Source organism: Cryptomeria japonica, chromosome 5, assembly GCF_030272615.1.
Source record: "Cryptomeria japonica chromosome 5, Sugi_1.0, whole genome shotgun sequence".
NCBI lineage: Eukaryota > Viridiplantae > Streptophyta > Pinopsida > Cupressales > Cupressaceae > Cryptomeria > Cryptomeria japonica.
In genome coordinates, this window is record NC_081409.1 from 274631760 (window position 1) to 274653808 (window position 22049).

Sequence of the window (22049 nt, forward strand, 5' to 3'; positions counted from 1 at the left end):
GTCTGCATTCATTTTGTTCGCTATAAGGAAATTCAGCATGCGATTTGTATCTTGTAAAGAGAGATTTACGGTTTGAATAATCTCGGCATTTCACTGATAAATTTTTATAATAGAGCAAGATTAAAAGACCCATTTTCAGTGAAGTTAAAGAGAGATATCTTATCTCTTCTCTGAAAGGACATACTAAACTATACCAGTTTTTATATGATGTTCAGTTCATAGTTTATTGTGACATTCCAGTTACTCAAAAAAATGCTTTAACTTTTTAGAACAAACTAAGCTGCAGGCTATGCTTTGCTTGATATAATTGTTTACAAGCACATCACGGAATTAGGTGGCATAGTGGTATCTCGTCTTTGGTGATAAGTTTTATCAGTCATGTGCTAAATAAACATTGTGGTATGTGGTGTAGGTGCAATCATGAAATGCTTAAAAGTGCTGCAGAGTGTCTCGAGGCTATGGTTGGTACGGATAATCCTGAGCATTTCTTCATAGCAACTCAGGATGCTGGTCTTCGTAGAAAGTTTCGACAGGTTAATATATTTCTCCTGGAGTTCGATATATGGTTTTGTGATAAAAAATATCAAAACTGTATGTTGGTAGCTGTCAAGTTTTACTTCGTTTCAGGGCTTTCCTAGTTTTGTTCGGTGAACCCTATTCCAAATCAGTTTCGATTAAATATTTCAATGTAAGACTTTCAAGGTTTTCATTCGTTTTGTTTTCATATACATCAATTGAGTCAACAGAGATATGAAAAATACCACAGCCCAACCCATAATTTCCATAATTTCTTTAAATGGTATGGAAATAGTGAAAGCTAAGCAATAAAATGTATTGCATGACATGTGCTACCAACCAATTCAAAGCTAAATTCTGTTCTTGGGTTGCATAATGAAAACAAGAGAAACACCTACGCTGTTAGGCAAATGAAAACCTAGCCAATGCATCTACATCCATAGACAGTAATTGAACCAGAAAACAATCAGGTTTTCAAAACCTAATGGAGAGAATATCCAGAAAGTCCATCTTTTTAACACATTGCTTGAAACAAATTGTAATGTACCCTTTTGGGGCTGTACCTGATTTTTGCCCAAAATAACAATTACAACATACACTTTATTTACAAATAGTATTCTATGAATAAATTATGTAACTGCAGTCAAAACTTACAGAGAATTGTAATTAACTAACACCAATCATTATGATAATAAATAATCCTTATTGAAAACAAAAAATCCTAAATTCATATGGATCCATTGCATAGCTTATTTCCATCAGCCAACCATATTAGGAATGCAATGAGAAAGCATGATAGGGTGCCAGAGACTGTCCTCCTCAACCAAGCCCAAGGGCACGGAAGCCTTCGAGCCATTCAGCCCCTTGGCCCACAAGCAATCCAACATGGGGTGGGGTACTTGATGAGGGAACCGGTATTGCAGAATCTCCCTACCAAATATTTTACATTGATTCCAGATATAATTGCTTGATAGGAATCAGACAATGACTAATCTTATAATTGTTGATAGATTGGCAAGCTAATTAAATAAATAAATTATAGCTTCGTAACAGATTCTTAATAAATAAATAGTAAATACAATCATGCTGCATACCAATCACTTTTATAAATATTATAGACTGCTGTATTTCCTCTGTATTATAATCAGAGTCAGACTTGATCAAATGATGCCCACAAATTGGATTGGTATACCCTTTTATATGTTCCACAGTAGGATGAATAGTCACCACCTTTATTACCATCACGACCCTTAACAAAGGGTGCATCATTTCAGTCACTGCCTGAGTCGGCTCTTTTGTAAATAGCTCCATTATATTCTAGTCAGCCTCTAAACATCATTCATTCTTTCACCTAGGAAGAATAGTTCTGTCTCAGCCTCTAATCATTATTCATGCCAGAGCCTAGGAATAATAATCTAAGTCAGCCTTCTAAATGATTTTTATGCTCTTGCCTGGGATTATTATAATTGAGGCTGCAACCTGTTTTGTGTGCAATGTCTTATGGTGGGGGCATGACACAAATTGTTATGCTTGAATGTTCTGTCTATTCCATTCTAGAGGAAACAACCATAATTTTGTTTGCAAGAAATTATCAGGCAATAAAAGCATTCACTTTGACCATTGTGTGATTCTCTTGGTATTAGGGGGAAGCCTTGTAGGGTTAATTCTCTTCTTCATTCCATGCTCTCATTATGCTGGATTGATCATTTTTGTAGTATTGCAGTTGGTACAAAGAATGACATTGTTATTTTTCGCATGGACTGGACATCTGGAACATACTCACAGTTCCACATACATACATCATTGTGAATAGGAACATGCTCGATTGCTCACCTTAGTGGGAATGACCTCACTGAGCTCTCAACCAAGGATAGTGACACACTTGAAATGATAATTCGATGTTGTAATTAATTAAGGAGAGGAATACTCCTTATATAGAAAATTACAAGAGGATCTTTTCATAACGGAAACAATCGAGAATAGAAACATGAAAGGAGACATTCTAAAAGGAGACTAAACACAAAAAGGGAAAGATCATAAACTAACTAACTGAATGACCATTATAGAAACATTACATAATTACTTTAATACCCTTCTTTAATGGTCATTCTACTAACTACTCTACAAAAAACTTGACATAATCTGCAGGTCATTTGACCATGAATGCATAGAAGGCTGCTCCGTTCTCCTCAAAACGCTTAGTGACATGAGCTTACTGCTGAGACCCTCCTTGGTTCTACAAAACTCTTGGTTATGACCAAGTTTACCATAATCCTTCCAACCCAACGGTAGCAAATCTATCCCTCCCGTTATCCAAAGACATTGAGATCAGCTTCTCAAAAAAATTTGATTTTTGTTGACAAAAAGCTCGGCAAAAAACTAAAGCCTTGATTTTGTGGAAAAATCAACATTCCCTCCACTATGATTTTTTTTTGAAAAAATCAGAAAACCCACCATAATTTTTTATGGAAAAAAAATCAGAAAACCAACCACCATGATTTTTTATCATAAAACCCAGAAAGTAGCAACACCCTTAATGTTTTTTTGTGAAAAAAATCAGAAAACCCCAAAAACACCAATACCCTTCATGATTTTTTGTGGAAAAAAATAAAAAAACCCACAATTTTTTTTACTAGAAAAATTTGCCAAAAAAGAACCTAAGCTCTAATACCATGAAATGATAATTCAATGTTGTAATTAATTAAGGAGAGGAATACTCCTTATATAGAAAATTACAAGAGGATTTTTCCATAACGGAAACAATTGAGAATAGAAACACGAAAGGAGACATTCTAAAAAGAAATTAAACACGAAAAGGGAAAGATCGTTAACTAACTAACTGAAGGACCATTATAGAAACATCACAAAATTACTTTAATAACATTCAACTACTAAGATCTTGCAATAAGTGGGACTGGGACACATGCTATACTCCACAATTTTGAACAAGGACACACACAATTGTCTACAACACTTTGTGACTAAGGACACACAACTGTTAATGATATAGCTGCAAGAGATTTCATTTATTTCCTACGATGGCTGAATATTCTTCTTGCTGATATCGTGCCTTTCAAATTTAGCTCATCATATTCATTCTGCGATTTTGACTTCTACGAGTTCGAGCTGGTATTGTATCAGCTTCCTTATTCCTCGTCACCATCCTGTGTGTGAGCTGGCAGCATTCTCCGATTTCTCTTGTCGGTGGTGTAACTGACAATATTTCTTAGCGCATAGCGTTTGGTATTCTTCCGGTGGGAATTATGTCTAGTCGTGCTCTTTTCTTTCATGTGTTACTTAAGAGCCGTGGATGCGTAAAGTTCAAGCCTTCCTCTCTATTTATCTTAGCTATTATTCGAGATTGGAGTTAGGATGTTTTGTTTTCTATATCTGGTTCTTCCTCTAAAGTCAATTGAATTTATATTCTTCAGCATCTTTTAGTGTCAGTGTGGAAGAAAGCTATCTCTGCAGCTTCTGTGATTTGGTTGAGTTTTCTTCTATCTTCGTGTGTATGTTTGTAGTGCTCTTTCTACATTTTTATAAGGGGTTTATATCGGAGGAATGGTGGTAGTCACTTTCAGAAGGTTATTTTATTATTTTGTTGATTGTTAAAGCTGTAACAATCATTGCTTGTGAAGTGTATCATAACTGTATCAGATTTGTGTTGATTAATAAAGCCTATTTTTGTGTGGCTATACTGCTCCTACTCAAAATCAGCCTAATCCACCCACCTTAGGAAAAGATGAAGAAAATGATTGCAAAGCAAGAGAAGCACTTTTGAGCGCATTATCAGATCAGCAAATCATGGGATTATCAGATAGATCTACTGCTAAAGCTATTTGGGACCATCTGGAAACATTGAATGAAGGAGATTCCACAGTCAAAATTGCAAAACTTGAAAGCTTCCAAGTCAGGTATGAAAATCTGAAAATGGAAGAAGATGAAAGGATTTCTGCTTTTATGGAAAGAATTAATGAAATTGTTTTGGGTATTAAATGTTGTGGAGGAATCTTAAGTGAAGATGAAATTGTTTCAAAAGTTTTAAGAGGATTGCCACTGGCATACAAAATGAAAGTTACTGCTATAAATGAGTTAAGAACAATGCTTAATACATTAGTAACTAGAGACACATTGATTGGAAAACTTTCAGCTTTTGAAACTGAGGAATTTGGTCATGTTGCTACTATAAAGATAGATTTAGCTTTTAAGGCATCAACATCATCTTTACCATCATTTGAGAAATCTGATTGGAAAGCCTTTTATGCAAGAAAACTTGAAGAAAGCAGGAGAGAAAATGAAGAACTTGAAGAACTTGAAGCACTATTTGCAAGGAAAATGCCCAAAGGTCCAGTTGGAAGTAAGTATGAAGGTAAAGCACCCTTTAAATGTTTTAACTATAATAAGATTGGTCATATGGCTTCAAGATGCCCTGATAGACATGCTAGACTAAGAGAAGAAGCTAGAAGAACATATAAGCCTAACCCTAAATATCAGAGATACAGATTTAAGAAGAATAAAGATAAATCGTGTTATCTTGCTGATGAAGGAGTCATTGATGATTCTGATGAGGATCCGAAAGATAATGGATGGGTCTTTGTTGCTATAACAAAAGATCAACCGACACCTACTGTTCAACCAATAGAGCAGGCCATGGCAGCTAAAATTGAAGTCAAGGATGAATGGATCATTGATTCAGGATGATCACATCATATGACTGGTGATAAAAGCAAATTCTTGACTTTCTAGGAATATAATGGAGGTCTAGTAAGATTTGGAGATGATAAAGCTTGTTTAATCAAAGGAAAAGGTACTATATCTCTTGATGGTAAGCATAATACTGACAATGTTTACTATGTTGAAGGTTTAACGCATAATCTTTTTTGTGTTGGTCAATTAGTTGAGAAAGGATTTCAGTTACAATTCAAGAATGGGAAATGCAAAATTATGAATAGAACTGGTTTGGAAATTGCAACCGGTAATCAAACTAGAGGTAACATCTTTTATTTGAATAACAGTGAAAAGACATGCTTGATTGCACATATTGATGAAAGTTGGCTATGGCATAAGAGACTCTATCATATAAATTTTTTCACCCTCGGGTGGAGGGTTTTCCTAGGATAAAATTTTGTGTATCTTGTTCTTGTAAGATTTTCTAAGTTTCAGATTGTTGTGTTTTACCTTTCTTTTTCTAACATTAACTGGGACACTGAAAAATAAATTGAATGAATGATTCAATAATCGGATAATCAATTCAACAATATACAAGTGTATATATAGAGATTACAAGACGACGTTTTAAATTAAGAACAAGTCGTTTAAAGTGAACTACTAAAAAGCTAAACACTAAATAAAGCTTAAAAGCTAATTAACTAAAAAGAAAAAGCTAAATATTAAAAAAAGCTTAAAAGCTAATTAACCAGAAAGCTAAATGACCATTAAACAAGGAACTAAATATAGGTGACTAAAATATAAATTCTAATACCCTCCCTTAATGGTCATTTTATCTACTAACTACCCTATAGAAGACACTGTAGATCTTTTGATCACAAATGAAAAGAACACTCTGCTGCAGTGGAGACCCTCCTTGGATCTGAAAAGTGTTGATGACCAAGAATACCAGAATCCATCCAACTTGACGTTGGGTAACCAAATTGAAACCTGAAACCATGATTTTGAGGAAAATCGGCAAACCCTTTTGCAGAAGAGTATCAACTCCAAAACTGACTGCAAGATACCACGGTTGCAGATGTTTGCCCTGGCAGGTGTGACCCAAACTAACTGCAACAAAGCACGATTTTGAGGAAAAAACCGTCAAACCCTGAAATAGGAACCCTTGAAAAGAGAATTTACGATTTTGAGGAGAAAATCGAAAAACCAAGAAATCTGAGTTTACAAATCATCGTTTTTGTGGAAAAAAAATGGTAAAACCTAGATAACTAAAATCTTATGCGAATATCGCGGATTACAGATGAGATAATTTTTAAGGGAAAATTATAAACCCTACGAACAATTTTTGAGGAAAAAATCGTGAAAACCCTCCATGAATTTTTGTGGAAAAAATCAGAAAACTGACAGACAATTTTTCAGGAAAAAATTGTGAAAACCCTGGGACCTGTAAGACGAGGTCTGGCCTAAATCAATCTGATCAAGGCAACGATATTCAGATATCGTGAACATGCAGTTTCCAGGTGTTGTGGCAGTTGTTGAACTTTTGACTGTGTTTCAACATGATGTTGGTCAAAGATGCCATCATGAAAATGGAGGTTGAACGAGTTCAACCTAGTGAAAGCATGAGATAGAGGAATCAGATTCAAAAATCAGAATAGAAGCAGCTGCACAAAAAATCTGAAACCCTGGAGGAGAATTCTGGCACGAATTCCAAAGCGAGAATTTCGAGGTTTGGAAGAAACCCAGAAATTAAAATTTTCTGCAAACTTAAAACAGTGTAAACGGTGCCCTGAAGACAACAAAATTCCCAACGTCCACAAAATTAGCAAAAATGCGAACTGTTATTAAATTCCAAGGCAAATTTGCTGGCACAAAATTTGAGGTGCGGAAAACGAGGCACCCAAAAAAATCTGAGACCAACCCAGAAAATCTCTCGAAAAAACCCACCAAGAATCTGAAATCAGAATGCAGATCAAAATACACTTCAGTTCCATTTCAAATCAAAGGACATCAACTATGTTTATGATATGAAATATAAGGATAAAGCACAAGTAAATTCTGATGCAAGATTGTTGGCAAGTGTTAAGAAGAGTAAAATGTCTATTGGGGGAGGACAACATTACATTGACATTTGTTATAAGTAAAGCGCATATTAAAGATTATATCAGGATTAATTTGAATAGAAAGATGATACATCAGTCTAAAATAATCTGATGCAAGATTCATAGTATGACTATGACCAACAGTTAAAGCACAAAGACCCTATAATTTAATAGCAGTAGGAGTAGATTGTTCTTCTAAAATTGTTTGTCAAGTTTAACTGTGCTGCTAGAGTAGATTGTTCTAGTTAAAACTTAAAAGTATTAAGTCAAGTTTTCTGATAAAAAATAATTAAACTTTTAACAGAAATATATACTTTTTTTCAAGAATTATTTTTTAACTGTGCATCTAGTATATATTTCTAATAATATATTATTTTTTAACTATGCATCTAGTATATATTTCTAATATTTAAGTGTGCATCTAATTTATATTTCTAATTATATATATTATTAGAAATATATACTAGATGCACAGTTAAAAAATAATTCTTGAAAAAAAGTATATATTTCTGATAAAAGTTAAATTATTTTTTATCAGAAAACTTGACTTAATACTTTTAAGTTTTAACGAGAACAATCTACTCTAGCAGCACAGTTAAACTTGACAAACAACTTTAGAAGAAAGCTTGGCTTAATATATTAGATGCACAGTTAAACTTGACTATATATATTTTTTATATATTAAGTCAAGTTTAATTGTGCATCTAATATATCAAAAATTCTAATATATTCTGATTCAGAATACATATTTTTTTCAGGATACATATTTTTTTTGTGAGAATACATATTTTTCAAGAAAATGTATTTACCAGGATACATATATTTTTTATCAAAATTTCTGATAAAAAATAATGTATGCTGATAAATATGTATTCTGATTAAAAAATAATGTATTAATGTTAGAATACATTATTTTTTTAATCAGAATACATAGTTTTCAGAATAAATATGATTGAAAACCCCAAAAATGGGAATATGGCATGACAAAATACGTATTTTGTAAAAACAATTAATTCTGATAAATATGTTTTGTGATTTAAAAAAAATTCTTGAAAGCCCAACAAAATCATCAACATAAATGTGATTGAAAACCCGAAAAAACATTTGGAAGAAATCAACATTCCTCTGTCTATCGCAGCACCTGAATGATGAATCAACCTCGCTCGGCTCTGTCGTAGCACTTGAATTGACCTGGCAGAGAAGAGATAAAAATGGCAGGGAAGAAACTTGCGTTTAACCTCCTACAACCCTGCGTCCGTTATAAAGGCGTCGCGATGATTTTTTCGCGCGATTTTGTGATTTTTGCAGCAGTTTAGGGTTTGGCGGTTTAGTGATTTTCGCGTGTTGTTTTTACGTGATTTATGGGTTCGTTTTATTCGCAATTAATCGCGTTAAAGTCGTTGAAAAACCCCAAAAAACCGTTGACCGATTTTCAACGATTTTTTCGGGGAATTAATTGCCAAATTTGCCGATCTGTGATTAATCGCGATCAGTCGTGATTTTTTTGTGATTATTGCTTCTATGATATCATTAACACTCCCTCTTAGCAAAGGAGATATCGTTTTCAGATTTTCAAGTCATGGAGTCTCTCAACATGACAAGCACAATGGCTACACCCATATGTGTAAAAAACAAAACTTTATCACGGATTCTCTCAACGTGATAGCATCATGGATTCACTCAACATGATGTTCACCATGGCTACTCCCATGTGTGAAATAAACACAAGCTCTCATCACGGAGTCACTCAACATGATGTTGTCATGGAGTCTCCTGATGTGACATCCACTATGGCCACTCATGATGGAGTCTTCCGATGTGACATCCACTATGGCTACTCCCATGAGTGGAAAGATCACAAGGGCTTTCACCTCAAATTTCTTCGTCACAGAGAAAAATGCATTACAAGGGCTTTCACCTCAAATTTCTCCGTCACAAAGAAAAATGCATTACAAGGGCTTGCACCTCAAACTTCTTTCGCAGAGAAGAATGCATTAACAAAATCTTCATGATGATGTGGCTCCTTCTGAAGCTGAAATGTCAAACTCCCTCTGAAGCTAAAAAGTCAAGCTCCCTTTGAAGCTGAAATGTCAGACTCCCTTTGAAGTTGAAAAGTCAGGCTCCCTCTCACTGGGAAAGCCCTCTTGTCTCAATTTTAATATCTTCAGTGTTGTAGCGGTCAAGAAGTATGTTGGAGCATACCCCAATTCCAAATCTCCCATTAGTAGAGTGACCAACACTTCCAGCAGTATGAAATATAATGATAGCTCAGATGATGCTCAGATATAGCATTCAGTTGGAAGTTCACAAACACATGCTATGCACCTAGAACATGTGTAGCCACCACCTCTTTATTGCTGGTTCCCATTGAGTTAGTCCTGTAGCTGAGTCTTATCTTCTCATAAGACTCCTCCAACACTGTTCTTTATATCAGGAATCTTTTGGTATGCATTAAGGTCTGCTCAAATACACCACATACTGAGTGTTCTCTCCTTTGAACAAAACAGAGATTGTAGATTATAGCAACGATAGCAATGTGATAAATGATCACAACAAGTACAAGCTGATAGGATGCAGATGCCAGATAAGAGCAACAACACAAAGAAGCCATGATCTTGTCCTTCCAAAACAATAAAGTGGACCTCACATGATGTGATACCCAGATCAGTCGCATTGCAGAGATCTAGTTGAGTTTTGCAGGGCCACTCAAGAAATCCAAAATAGGAAGAAATGAAGTTGCAGCTTAGAGAAAGGTGTAGTCTTCATAAAAACAGTTTGAATAACACCAAACAATAAACAAGCAACCCTCCCAAAATCCTAAGACCTCATGTGAGGGAGACGGCCTCAGATCTGGCTTTGATACCATGTTAATGTTAGAATAAGAAAGGTAAGACACAACAATCTGAAACTTAGAAAATCTTACAAGAACAAGATACACAAAATTTTATCTTGGGAAAACCCTCCACCCGAGGGTGAAAAACCCAACCACACAAAAATAGGCTTTATTAATCAACACAAATCTGATACAGTTCTGATACACTTTACAAGCAATGATTGTTATAGCTTTAACAATCAACAGAATAATAAAATAACCTTCTGAAAGTGACTACCACCATTCCTTCGATATAAACTCCTTATACAATATGTAGAAAGAGCACTACAAACATACACACGAAGATAGAAGAAAACTCAACCAAATCACAGAAGCTGTTGAGATAGCTTTCTTCCACACTGACACAGAAAGATGCTAAAGAATATAAATTCAATTGACTGTAGAGGAAGAACCAGATATAGACAAAACAAAACATCCGAACTCCAATCTCAAATAATAGCTGAGATAAATAGAGAGGATGACTTGAACTTTACTCATCTACGACTCTTAAGTAACGCATGAAAGAAAAGAGCACGACTAGACATAACTCCCACCGGAAGAATACCAAAGGCTATGCGCTATGAAATATAGTTAGTTACACCACCGACAAGAGAAACCGGAGAACGCTACCAACTCACACGCAGGATGGTGACGAGGAATAAGGAAGTTGATACAATACCAGCTCAAACTTCTAGAAGTCAAAATTGCAGAATGAATACGATGAGTTCAAATTTTTAAGGCACGATATCAGCAAGAAGAATATTCAACCATCGTATAAATAAATAAAATCTTCTGCAGCTATATCATTAACAGTTTGCTCATCATATTGGCAATAAATGGTCAAAGCAATTAATGAGGCTTCAAAAGGGTACATGGGCTCGGGTTGTTAGAAAATGTGTAGTGCCTTATTGGAAAAGGAGGATTCATTGAAGCCCTTAAGGGATTCTTGGGCCAAGATATGGGTATCCATCGTGTTTGATGGATGGAAGGATGCAAAACATTGGCCATCGATCAATATTATTATAGCATTCCCCAAAGGGACAATGTTTTGAACCCAATGAATTGTGGGGGGAAGGTGAGAGATGGTGCATTTACTACTTATATTCGATGTCAAGCCATTGAAGAATTGGGGCTTCAAAATGTTGTTCAAGTCATGTTGAAATTATAGAGTAGTTGGTTTATTGATTGAGAAGTTTTATTCGCACATCTTTTGGACAACTTGCACAGTTAACTTCCTCAACCTCATGCTACAAAAATTTCGGATCAAAATTGATTTGATCAAAAAAAAATTTTGATCAAAATTGATTGGATCAAACAAATGTATAGTAAGGCTAAAGACATCCAAATGTTCATCACCAACCACCAAATATCTTAAAGCATATTCAAAACATTCTTAAAAATGAAGTTGTTGAAGACAAGTAATAAAGATTTATTGAATATTTTAAATTTTATATTATGTTACACTTCAATAATTTCATTTATTTTTTAAATTTAAGTTTATGTTTTCTTCTTTAAGAAGTTAAGATTCTTTATTTTTTAATTTTGATCTGTATTAAACAAGTTGCCAATATCCATTTTGCCTCCAACACAATTTTCTTAATATGACTTGTGAAGGTCATCAACCAAAATTGGTCCCTATGGAGGCAATCTAGCACTGCAAAGACAACAAATGTTAAGCAAATGATCCTGGATAACATTTGATAGGATCGTGTTAAATATCTCCTTAGTTTCATTGAGCCCTTATTGAGTATGATCTGTTATACCAACATGGATAGGCCTTATTTGGGAGAGATGATGGCATCGATTCAATAATTGAGAAGGTGAAAGCCATCATAAATGCAAAGAGTAGGCTCTTGAAGAAACTTTTTTCAAACAATTATAGAAAATTATTGAAGAGATATGGAACAAAATGACCACCCTACTACATCTACTTGCCTTTCCATTGAGTCACAAATATGATAGTGTTGAGATCCTTTTTGTGTTGACAAGGATTGCCTCATATAGAGATCTTGAAGTTGGCCAAGGGTACTGTAATGTCCCCTTTTGGGATTTCCCTAAATCTTGCCTTAGATTACTTTTCTCAATTGATAAGGGAGGGTTAGAGAGAGGGTTCCTTTATCTTCTTAAAGGGAAAACAGTTTGCCGGTCTCTTTATTGTTTTCTGTTCTGCTAAAATATTCTCCCTTTTGATTCTTTTTTCATTTAGATCAGAGTGTAGATCGAACTTCTGTCTATATCTGCATAGTAATCTATTTGTATGTGTTTTCTATCTGCATAAGGAATTCACTGGTAATCATACCCAGATGCTGTTATAAGCGATCAGTCAATTTCGGTGTGGCTTTCTGAAGGTATCTTTAAGTTTGATCCGCCCGTGATGTTGATGTAATTCTGAGTGCAGTCTATTTCTTTCCAACTGATTCATGTATTATGGATTAAGTATGAATGTCATACATATTGCAGTCTATATTAATTTTACTACTGAATTCTGCATAAGAACCTTATCAGGCTTCATATATTAAGCATACATATTAAGCACATCCCCAACCAAGAACAACGATGTTACTGCCCGTAACTTAATAACAGTTCTGATTTGATCTGATCAATGGTGATCTCCTTGGATGCTTGGATTCCTTTCCTTTATATCTCTCAATGTGAGGGAGGTGTCACACCTCTTCACCATGTATGCCCTTTGGCAAGAGGCACACCCTTTCACCATCAACACCCTTTGAAAGAGTGCAACTCTTAATTATTTCTGCCTTTTTGAAAGGGACACAACCTTTCACAATCAGATCTGCACTTTTATTTAAATTAGATCTGCACCTCTGATTTCCAAATTATCCCCCTCAAATGAGGTTCTCTTCTCCCTTTTATATCTCATGTTTGAGGGAGTGACAACTTTTCATTTCTTGTCTTTGACCATTCTTTAACTTAATTAAAATTTAATTATATACTTTTATATTTTTATTTTTATTTTTATTTTACTATTATCATTTACCATTAAATTGTATTTCAAAGTGGGGACATTACAGGTACAAAACAAGGCTTTGTACACTTCATTAATTTTGACATGTGGGATGCTTGAGTTCATGAATTTTGTACACTCCATTGACTTTAGTATTGATGCTCTTCGTAACAAGTTTAAGTCTGATTCCATAGGCAATCATTCAAAAACCTACAACCTCTTGTGATCAAAATTTTGTTGCAAGTTAGTTTTATGAAAAAAAATTATTTGTTAAATATCATTTATAATTTAAAACTTTATGTTTATAACTCTTAACTCTCTCATTTTGTCTTAATAGGTTGTTTGTTTATCTACATTTGAGAGGAATTGAAGCATGTACTCCATCCACTTACTAAAGCATAACTTATTGCTCTCAAAAAAGATAGAGGACTTAGTGTATGTGTGTTCCAACTTGTGTCTCCTTTCGCACAAATGGTGGCTACAAGGAAGGTGTTGATGTGTGTTTTATGCACATAACATTTCAGAATAAAATACCAAGATAATTTACCCTCTCTTGAACAAAATCACCTCAGATGCTAAGAATGAGATCAACTAAAATGATTCCAAGGTTTGTACATGTCAGGGCTTGACGAGTGGGTAACTCAATGGTCGATGTGAATTGTTGTGTTCACTTGGGGACTTACGCAAATGTTTGGATTATCATGAATGATGCGGAGTAGGTGCGCTGACAACTTAAGATTTATCAATATAGCTTTGGATTTACTTCTTACTAAAAAAATGGGCAAAAGGAATAGGGTTCGAGAAATCTATTCTAAGACTAGGAATGTAGAAAATGATGAATGGATCTAGTGGAATCAAACTAGGCAAGGTCTCACAATCAGGTATTGACACAAGCTTAGTGCAATCGTCTAAGGTATACTTAAAGATTTTCAGGCTATCACCATCAAACGTTGACACCATCCAAGTTGATGCTTGTCAAGGGATGAGTGAATAGTTGAAGTTAAGCTTACTTAAATTTCCAGTTGACCACACAAGGCGCACTTACCAGCGACCAGAGGCTAGTGGTATGGATTAAGGATTCCACACAAATGAATTCAACAAATCTTCCACTCAATCCAACATATGTGAAAATAAATTCTAAACTAAGATTCTAATCTAACTTGGAGGAATTGAGAACCATGAATGCAAATACAACACTTGAAGAGCAAAATCACCAACAATTGAACAATGATTATGATTCAAATAGCTGCAACATATACCAACAATTCTACAAAACTCTCTCTTACAAATGAGAGACAAGGAGGCATATATAGAGTCTCTTACAAAATGGATGGCCAAGATTGATCCAAGATCAACGACCAAGATCATGCCAACAAAACCCTAGAATTGCCCTAATTAGGGTTTACATAAAAATGGTGCCACCAACATATGACCCAATGAAAAGATACCTAATCATCAAATAGGGAATCTTCTAGAAGATTCCTCCCTGCATCTCTCTCTCTCCTAGCATACTTCAAGAATCTAGCCAATACTGAATCTAATTCCTCCATGGAAATGCTAGGCAAGGTATTCTGTTGTAAATCAATCACATCCAGTGAATCCTAGCAAGCATCCAAAGTGTTCTCCCATTCTGGCATGAGCTTCTGCGAACTATGAACATGAATCAACAAAGAGACCAAGTCGTCTATTTGACTCTTCTTCAAAGAGTCCAATTGGCAAAAATACATAAATTTCATCTTGTCTCTTAATTTGGCTAAGTGTAAACCACTAGCATCACTAACATCAACACCCAATAATTCCTCAATCGAGGCAAGGATCTTCATTTGAATGTCCTAAATCAATCCCTTCATCTCCATACAACTCAACTGGGCGTTCTCATAAGTTAATTTCTTCACGGCTAATGAACAATACCAACCATGGAAATCGTATTTGTTTCCACTGTGCACAATGCTCTCGTTGACCAAGGTGTAATTAGGAATCTTCTCTAAAGCCTGGAGGCGTGGAATAGTCTTGTCTTGAATAGGTCGAAATTCTTCCCAAACTCCCTCCAAATACTGGATTTTGAATACGAGCCCTGTTGTCCTATCATACGCATGGACAAACTGAGTAAGGAAATCATCTGCCTGCTTTCTTGCACTCTCAATCCACTTTTCCACCTTCGAGAGTGTACCTCTTGCTGCCTCATAGTGTGAATGTATTTTATGGTCAACTGCAATAGGGGAAATAAGGGTGGGATTTTCACGCCTTATCCCTGCAATACACTCTCTAAGTCTGATATTCTCTTCTCTGTACCTTTCTTTCGTTGCAATCTCTTTGTCTAACCTTGCATCGATTGCCTTGAGGTTTTCACCAACCTCTTGAAATTCTTGCTTTTTGGATGTACGACCAAGGGCAACTGAAGTGATTTGGAAATCCATAGGAGTAGCAATGTCTGCTGTCACGCCTGCAATAGGAACAACAATCTGCGCAATCCGCATTCCTATCTCATCTCTAGCTATGTGTGACAAAATCTCCACTCTCTTGGGCTCTTTCTCCTTAGCATTCCTAGCTAGGTAGTCATCAATGTCGTCAATAGGCTGTACCTCTTATCATTTGTTTGCTTTTCTCCATACTTCTCATTAGCCATTCAGGAATAGTGACCATCTCCATGCCATCATCGAGACATATTTCTCGATCAAGTCCTCTCAATGCCGAGATAACATCATCATTATCATCAAGATTATTCCTGGTCCAATCATATACCTCATTTCCCAAACTAACTTTCAAAAGGACAGTAGGGGATCTCGGCTGATCAACATTCTCATTAGGAGGTGTAGATGTCGCTGTGGCATGAAATTCCTGAGTATTCCCTGGTAGTATCACTGTGTGGGAACACTGCTGAGTCTCCTTGTTCTATTCTGTTACTTCAATCACTTCGATTGATGAGACACTGAGAGGGGGTGAAGGAATGATAGGTGGAGGAATGATAGTCTTTTGTTTCTTCTTCACCTCCTCAATCTTCTTCCCTCTAGCCTTGACTTCTCCTGGCATGTTCTTCCTTCTCTTGGGAGCTTGACTCTCTTCGTCTGCATGAATCTTGACATCATTGACAGTCCTCTGATCTTCCTCGGAAGTAGACTCTTCCGGCTTCATCCTTTCATAAGTGAAGGGAACACCCATATCAACTAACTTATTCATCTGTATATCTACCCATGTACGGGAGAAACTCAAGACCTCTCCCATCAATATATTCAGGTCAATCTCTTCTAACTCTGACCAATTTGGCAATAGGATTACCTTCTTCATTTCACTCTCATACCGTGGATGTGTATGATCTCTGTCATCTAACGCCTGATCAGGAATGAGGAAAAGTCCACACTTCCTCATAAAATCTACTGACATTTTGGACCACATTCTTCTCTTCACTGCTTGCTCGTCCATCAGGTTAGCCCAATAATCTTCTATGTCAACTTTATGAATGAACTTCTCTCCCCTAATCCTTCCTACTTTTTTGTTTGGATCAAATCTTTCTCTTTTCTTGTATGTAGCAAATCGATAGAATGCAAGCTCTCACTCGCAGTGCTGACGGCTATGGCAGACTGGCAAACCTTTGATATCTTCCCAACTGAAATAGGGAATGTCATGCCTGTCCTGTGCTTCTGTCTCTGAATGACATCGAACTCTAGAAGTTGTCTCACCACTTCCAACAAGATCATTTTGTCGGTCGGATACCTAGGAAGTCTTTAGGGTTTAGATTGAAACCCATGAATCCTAAGGTATGTGAAAGTGGGAAACTGGATATACCACGATCCATATTTCTCTATTAGCTCCATTGCCTCCTTGGACAATCTTCTATGGATTCCGCCTTGCAGCATCCGTGTGATATACATAGTGAATGCATCATTCACTCTCTTATAGTCTTCAATTCTATACATGCTCAGCTAGGGGTAGCATTCATGACTCCTGAATTGTCCTTGCCCATTCCCAACTTCACCTTTGCATATTAATCCTCTATATGAAACAAACCGTGCAAGCATGCATACCAGGTAAGAAGTCATGGCAAATGACTTGGACCGCTCTACATCCCTCAGTTGAAAGTCTAGATTGTCACTTATAATCTTAGACCAATTTACTGATGTTCCTCTAAGACAATCCTGGATGAAGTAGAACATCCATCCATCGAATATTGCTCCTTGCGGCATCCCCATCACTCTATTGAGTAGGAATATCAAATCACTATACTCCTCCTTGAAGTCTACGCACATGAGTGTCTTGGGAGCCTTGGAACGATGAGACCTAGGCTCAATCATCCACTCTTTGTTAATCAAATTCTTGCATACACCCATCTTCTTCGTGTATCTTTCTTCATATTCATCCTTGGTCACATTCTTAAAGTCTATTCCGTATGGAATTCCGAACACTTCTGCAATAGCATCCTTAGCAAGGTAGGCAATGACAACGCCCTTAGGAGTCTTGATCATTCTCGTGAGCGAATTGTAACATCATGCACACTCCAGGATAAGCTCATTGCACTGTATGGACTGTGGAAATCCAGTGGCATGAAAAATACCACTTTTCATAATGTTCGCATATGTTGGGAAAGGAACTTGATCTCTGACTCCGAACATCCGCTGCTGCATCTGGTCGAAGTCTAAGAAATGCATGTTTGTATTAGTGATCTCCTTCCATCTCGATGAAATCTTAAGTTCTGGATAAAGTCTAGTTTCCAACATCTTCAATAGTTCTTTCCTTTCCTTATATCCAGACTTCCACATCGCACCTGTACGAAGCTTGAAGTTAGACTTAGGAAAATAAATAATGCTCTTAATAAAATTCCCAACTTTCTAAAGATTTTAGCTAATTAGAGCATGACGTCAGGAAAATAATCCATACATTTGGTAAATTTTGACAATTAGATTCAAAGCTAAGTTGCAGGGTTCGCCCCTGAGAAGCCCTGGTACGGGTCCGGGTTCGACCGGGTCCGTGGTACGGGTCCGGTTCAACCAGGGTTCGTAAAACCCAGGGTGGGTTCGACCCGGGTCGAACCCAGTCGAACCTGGGGTCGAACCCAGTCGAACCCGGGTGGACCCAGTCGAACGCGCATGCCTGGGCGGCCCAATAAGTTAAAAAACAAACCAAATTTTTTTTTTTTTTCAATTCCGCCTTTAAAAAAGCGAAAATTATAACCTAAAAAACACTTCTAAAACATCTTATTGACACATTTCACCTCATTTGTGTTGCAAACAAATTTTTTATGAGAGCAGGTTGAAGAGAGGTTGAACAAAATTTGGCTTCCAAGATCAAAGAGGAGGAGTTGAAGACTGATTTTAGAAGCTTCAACAAGTGTTGCAGCATCATTTCCATACATTTTCAAGCTTCCATTGGCAGCAAGAGGTAGGTTTTTAAACATTTTTTTCCAACTATTTTTGTTTCACAAATTGTCAAACATGAAACTTGAATTTTTTTTCATTATTTAGTTTTTGTTTTTGAATATGTTTATTTTATTTCTTGCCATAGGAACTAGAATGGCATCTACATCTTCCTCCATTGGCAATGAACAAGTAATTGCAAAACAAAGAAATGATCCAAATTCTCCCTTATGGAAATATGTGGACATTATAAAACAACTTCCGGGAGGTGGGGGATTCCGTTGGAAATGCCATGGATGTGATATTGAACGTAATAGTTCATATTATCGAGTGGTAGGCCATTTGTGTGGAATAAAAGGAAGAGGCATCAAAAAATGCCCTGGCAAAAATGGTAAACCTATACCAGATGAGATAGTGATGAAATATATTAGGGAGCATGAGGCGGCAGAAGAGAGGGAAGCCCGTAGATTGAACCAAACCGCATCAAAGAAAACAAGGGGAATGCAAGGCCCTTCTAATCCCAGTATTGTAGTAGAAGACCACCCCTTCTTTGCCACAAATGAACCTCAAAGTGAACCACCCTTGACAGGTAAAAGAACAAAAGGGCCTTTAGAAACCGCATTCCAAAATGAGAGTAGAGACAATGCTGATCAAGATATAGTAAGGTGCATTTATGCAAATGGTTTGTCATTCAATGTTGTTCGCTCCCCATATTGGAAGCAAATGATAAAAAGTGTTAATGAGGCACCAAGAGGGTATAAGGGCCCCGGTTATGAGAAGGTACGTGGAACATTATTGGAGAAAGAGGTGAAGAGGGTTGAAGATGCATTGAAACCCATAAGGGATTCGTGGGTTGAGACAGGTGTAACAATTGTTTCAGATGGGTGGAAAGATGCTAAAAACCGTCCCTTGATCAATGTCATAGCGGTGTCCCCTAAAGGGGCAATGTTTTTGAGAGCTGTGGATTGTGAGGGCCAAATAAAAGATGGCGAATTTATTGCAGAAATTCTCATCTCTGCCATTGAGTCTGTGGGACCCTGCAATGTTGTCCAAGTCATAACGGACAATGCAAAAAATTGTAGAGCTGCTGGTTTGTTGGTTGAGCAACGCTATGATCACATCTTTTGGACACCTTGTGCGGTACATTCACTCAATCTTATGCTACAAAGGATTGGGCAAAAAATAAAATGGATCAGAGATGTGTATGCAGAGGCTGAGGACATCTAGATGTTCATCACAAACCACCACATGTCTCAAGGGATTTTTAGAACCTATTCGAATTTGGAGCTATTGAAGGTAAGTGAAATAGTAATTTAATTTTACATTTTCTGATTTTTTTGAATTTTCAATGTTAATAATATCATTGTGTAAGCTATATTGTGTATTCTTCTTTAAAGTTTGGCTTTATTTTTTAATAATTTGGCATTAATTTGTGTTATAGGTTGCTGAGACCCGTTTTGCATCAAACACAATCGTCTTAAGACAACTTGTGAAAGTTAGAGTGGCACTATGCAATATGGTGATCAACACCAATTGGACTGTATGGAAGAAAAGTAGCATTGAGAGGGCAGGAAAAATTAGGGATAGAATATTGGATGAGAAATGGTGGGATCTTGTTACATATCTCTTAAGTATCACTGAGCCCATCATGAGCATGATTCGCTATACAGACATGGATAGGCCTTGCATAGGTGAGATTTATGATGGCATTGATTCAATGCTTGAAAAAATAAAGTTCACTATAAATGAAAAAGAGAATGATCCTGAGGAGAAATTCTTCAAAGAACTGGAATTAATTATTGTAGAGAGGTGGAATAAGATGACCACTCCTTTGCACCTTCTTGCCTATGCCTTGACACCTAAGTACTATAGCAATCAGTTTCTTGATAAACCAGGAAGGATTCCACCATGGAGAGATCTAGAAGTATCTGATGGGTATAAGGTAGCATTTCTTAGACTATATCCCGATGATGATTTGCGAGATGTTATTACAAATGAGTTCATAGAATTCGCAAATGGGAATGGTCTAAGTGTTGATGCACTTCGTCATAGATCCAAGAAAGATGCTCATAGCTGGTGGTACTTCCATGGCACATGCTTCCAACACCTACAACCCCTCGCTATAAAAGTTTTATCACAAGTAAGTTTAATTAATTAAAATTTTTAATTTACAAGTTTTAGTTTATTTATAGTTTACTTTGTCTTCATAGGTTGCTAGTAATTTTATTTTTATTAATGTATAACTTTAATTGTTTACTTTGTCTTCATAGTTTGCTAGTTCATCTGCTTCAGAAAGAAATTGGAGCACATACTCTTTCATCCACTCAGTAAAGCGCAATAGGCTGCTATCAAAAAGAGCGGAGAATTTAGTATATGTGCATTCCAACCTACGTCTTCTTTCACACAAACAACATGACTACACACATGGGGAAACAAAGATGTGGGATATAGAGCCAGAGCATACTGATTTGGATGCTCCTGCTTCTCAGCTTCTTGCATTGACACTTGATGACTCGGAAATTGAGCCAACTTATAGTGCAAGTGCAAGTGGCATTGGCTCATGTAATGTCAATGTCAATGAGGATGAGGAGGAGGAGGAGGAGGAGGATGAAGAATTAGATGATCCATTTGATGATTAAACTTTAAGTTTATATTGTTGAAAGTTGAAACAATGATACTTGAATATTTTGTCATTTTGATATTAAACTTGATGTATATGATGCTATTATGAATTATCAATTATGGTATGATCATGATGCTATGATTACAAGTTTATGTTTGTTTTGTTGTTCATATGATGCTATGTGACATGCATATTTTAATTCATGCTTATAGGCTTTGATATATATATATATATATATAAAAAAAATTTACATGTTTTTGTACTAACGAACCCAAACGAACCCAAACCCCTTTTCAAAATTTTGCCGTACCGGCGTATCGGGTTCTTCGAACCGGAACCGGAACCCTAACCCGAACCGGCAACTTAGATTCAAAGTGTGACAACGCTAGGGCATGGAAACCCTCTATAAAATTCATTAATACCTCCTTATGCTTAGAAAATATGCAAGGAGTATACCGGATCAACGATGACTAAGGAAAGGTGTGAAAGGTTGTGTTTTCACACAAAGTATGTCTGAAGACACCTTCCCCAGTCAACAATGGAGGTCAACAATTCTGAAGACAACCTGAAAATCAGACTTTTAAAACATGTTGTAATCTTCGAAAATGTGCAGAAACTCGATAAAAATCAGTTTTAATGATGAAAACAATCATATTCAGGAATGTAAGTGTGGCTGGTAAAAAATAAATTTCTGAGGACAAGTCTGAAAATTGATTACTTCAGACTTACTAGCACCTTGCAAAGTAGTTAAAAATCCCTGAAAATGATAGAAAATGGTTAAGGAATCAGCTCCAAGCAAAATCGCCAAAGTGGCTAGGTGGCTGGAAATGAAAATTTTTGAAGACAACCGCCTAACAATGGAGTTTTCAGACCTGCAACAGCGATAAGATGGTCTAAAAATGCACAAAAAACTCCACAAAACACCTCCAAATGCAAAACCTAAGTTGGAATTGGCTGG

At 36.3% G+C, this 22049-nt stretch overlaps 2 protein-coding genes across 3 annotated transcripts in view; both read left to right on the forward strand.

Annotated features, from left to right (window-relative positions):
• The window catches only part of LOC131039599 (uncharacterized), a 54045-nt gene that overhangs the window by 1219 nt on the left and 30777 nt on the right, over nucleotides 1–22049 (forward strand). Inside the window, exons 3-6 of one of the 2 annotated variants that reach the window (XM_057972389.2) lie at nucleotides 413–533; nucleotides 4234–4430; nucleotides 4785–4873; nucleotides 5063–5246. In XM_057972389.2, coding sequence (XP_057828372.2) covers nucleotides 413–533; nucleotides 4234–4430; nucleotides 4785–4873; nucleotides 5063–5217 — 562 coding nt within the window. In that variant the 3' untranslated portion in view covers nucleotides 5218–5246. Of the gene's footprint in view, nucleotides 1–412; nucleotides 534–4233; nucleotides 4431–4784; nucleotides 4874–5062; nucleotides 5247–22049 lie in introns of those variants that run through there. The other variant, XM_057972390.2, reaches the window with a different exon arrangement.
• On the forward strand, nucleotides 18212–20687 carry LOC131876337 (uncharacterized). The gene is made up of 2 exons (XM_059221410.1): nucleotides 18212–18493; nucleotides 18617–20687. The coding sequence occupies exon 2, from the start codon at nucleotides 18625–18627 to the stop codon at nucleotides 19693–19695; it is 1071 nt and encodes a 356-aa protein (XP_059077393.1). The 5' UTR covers nucleotides 18212–18493; nucleotides 18617–18624; the 3' UTR covers nucleotides 19696–20687.

Coding starts and splice junctions, on each gene's coding strand:
- LOC131876337 (XM_059221410.1), top strand. CDS start 18,625: ATGGCATCTACATCTTCCTCCATTGGCAATGAACAAGTAATTGCAAAA.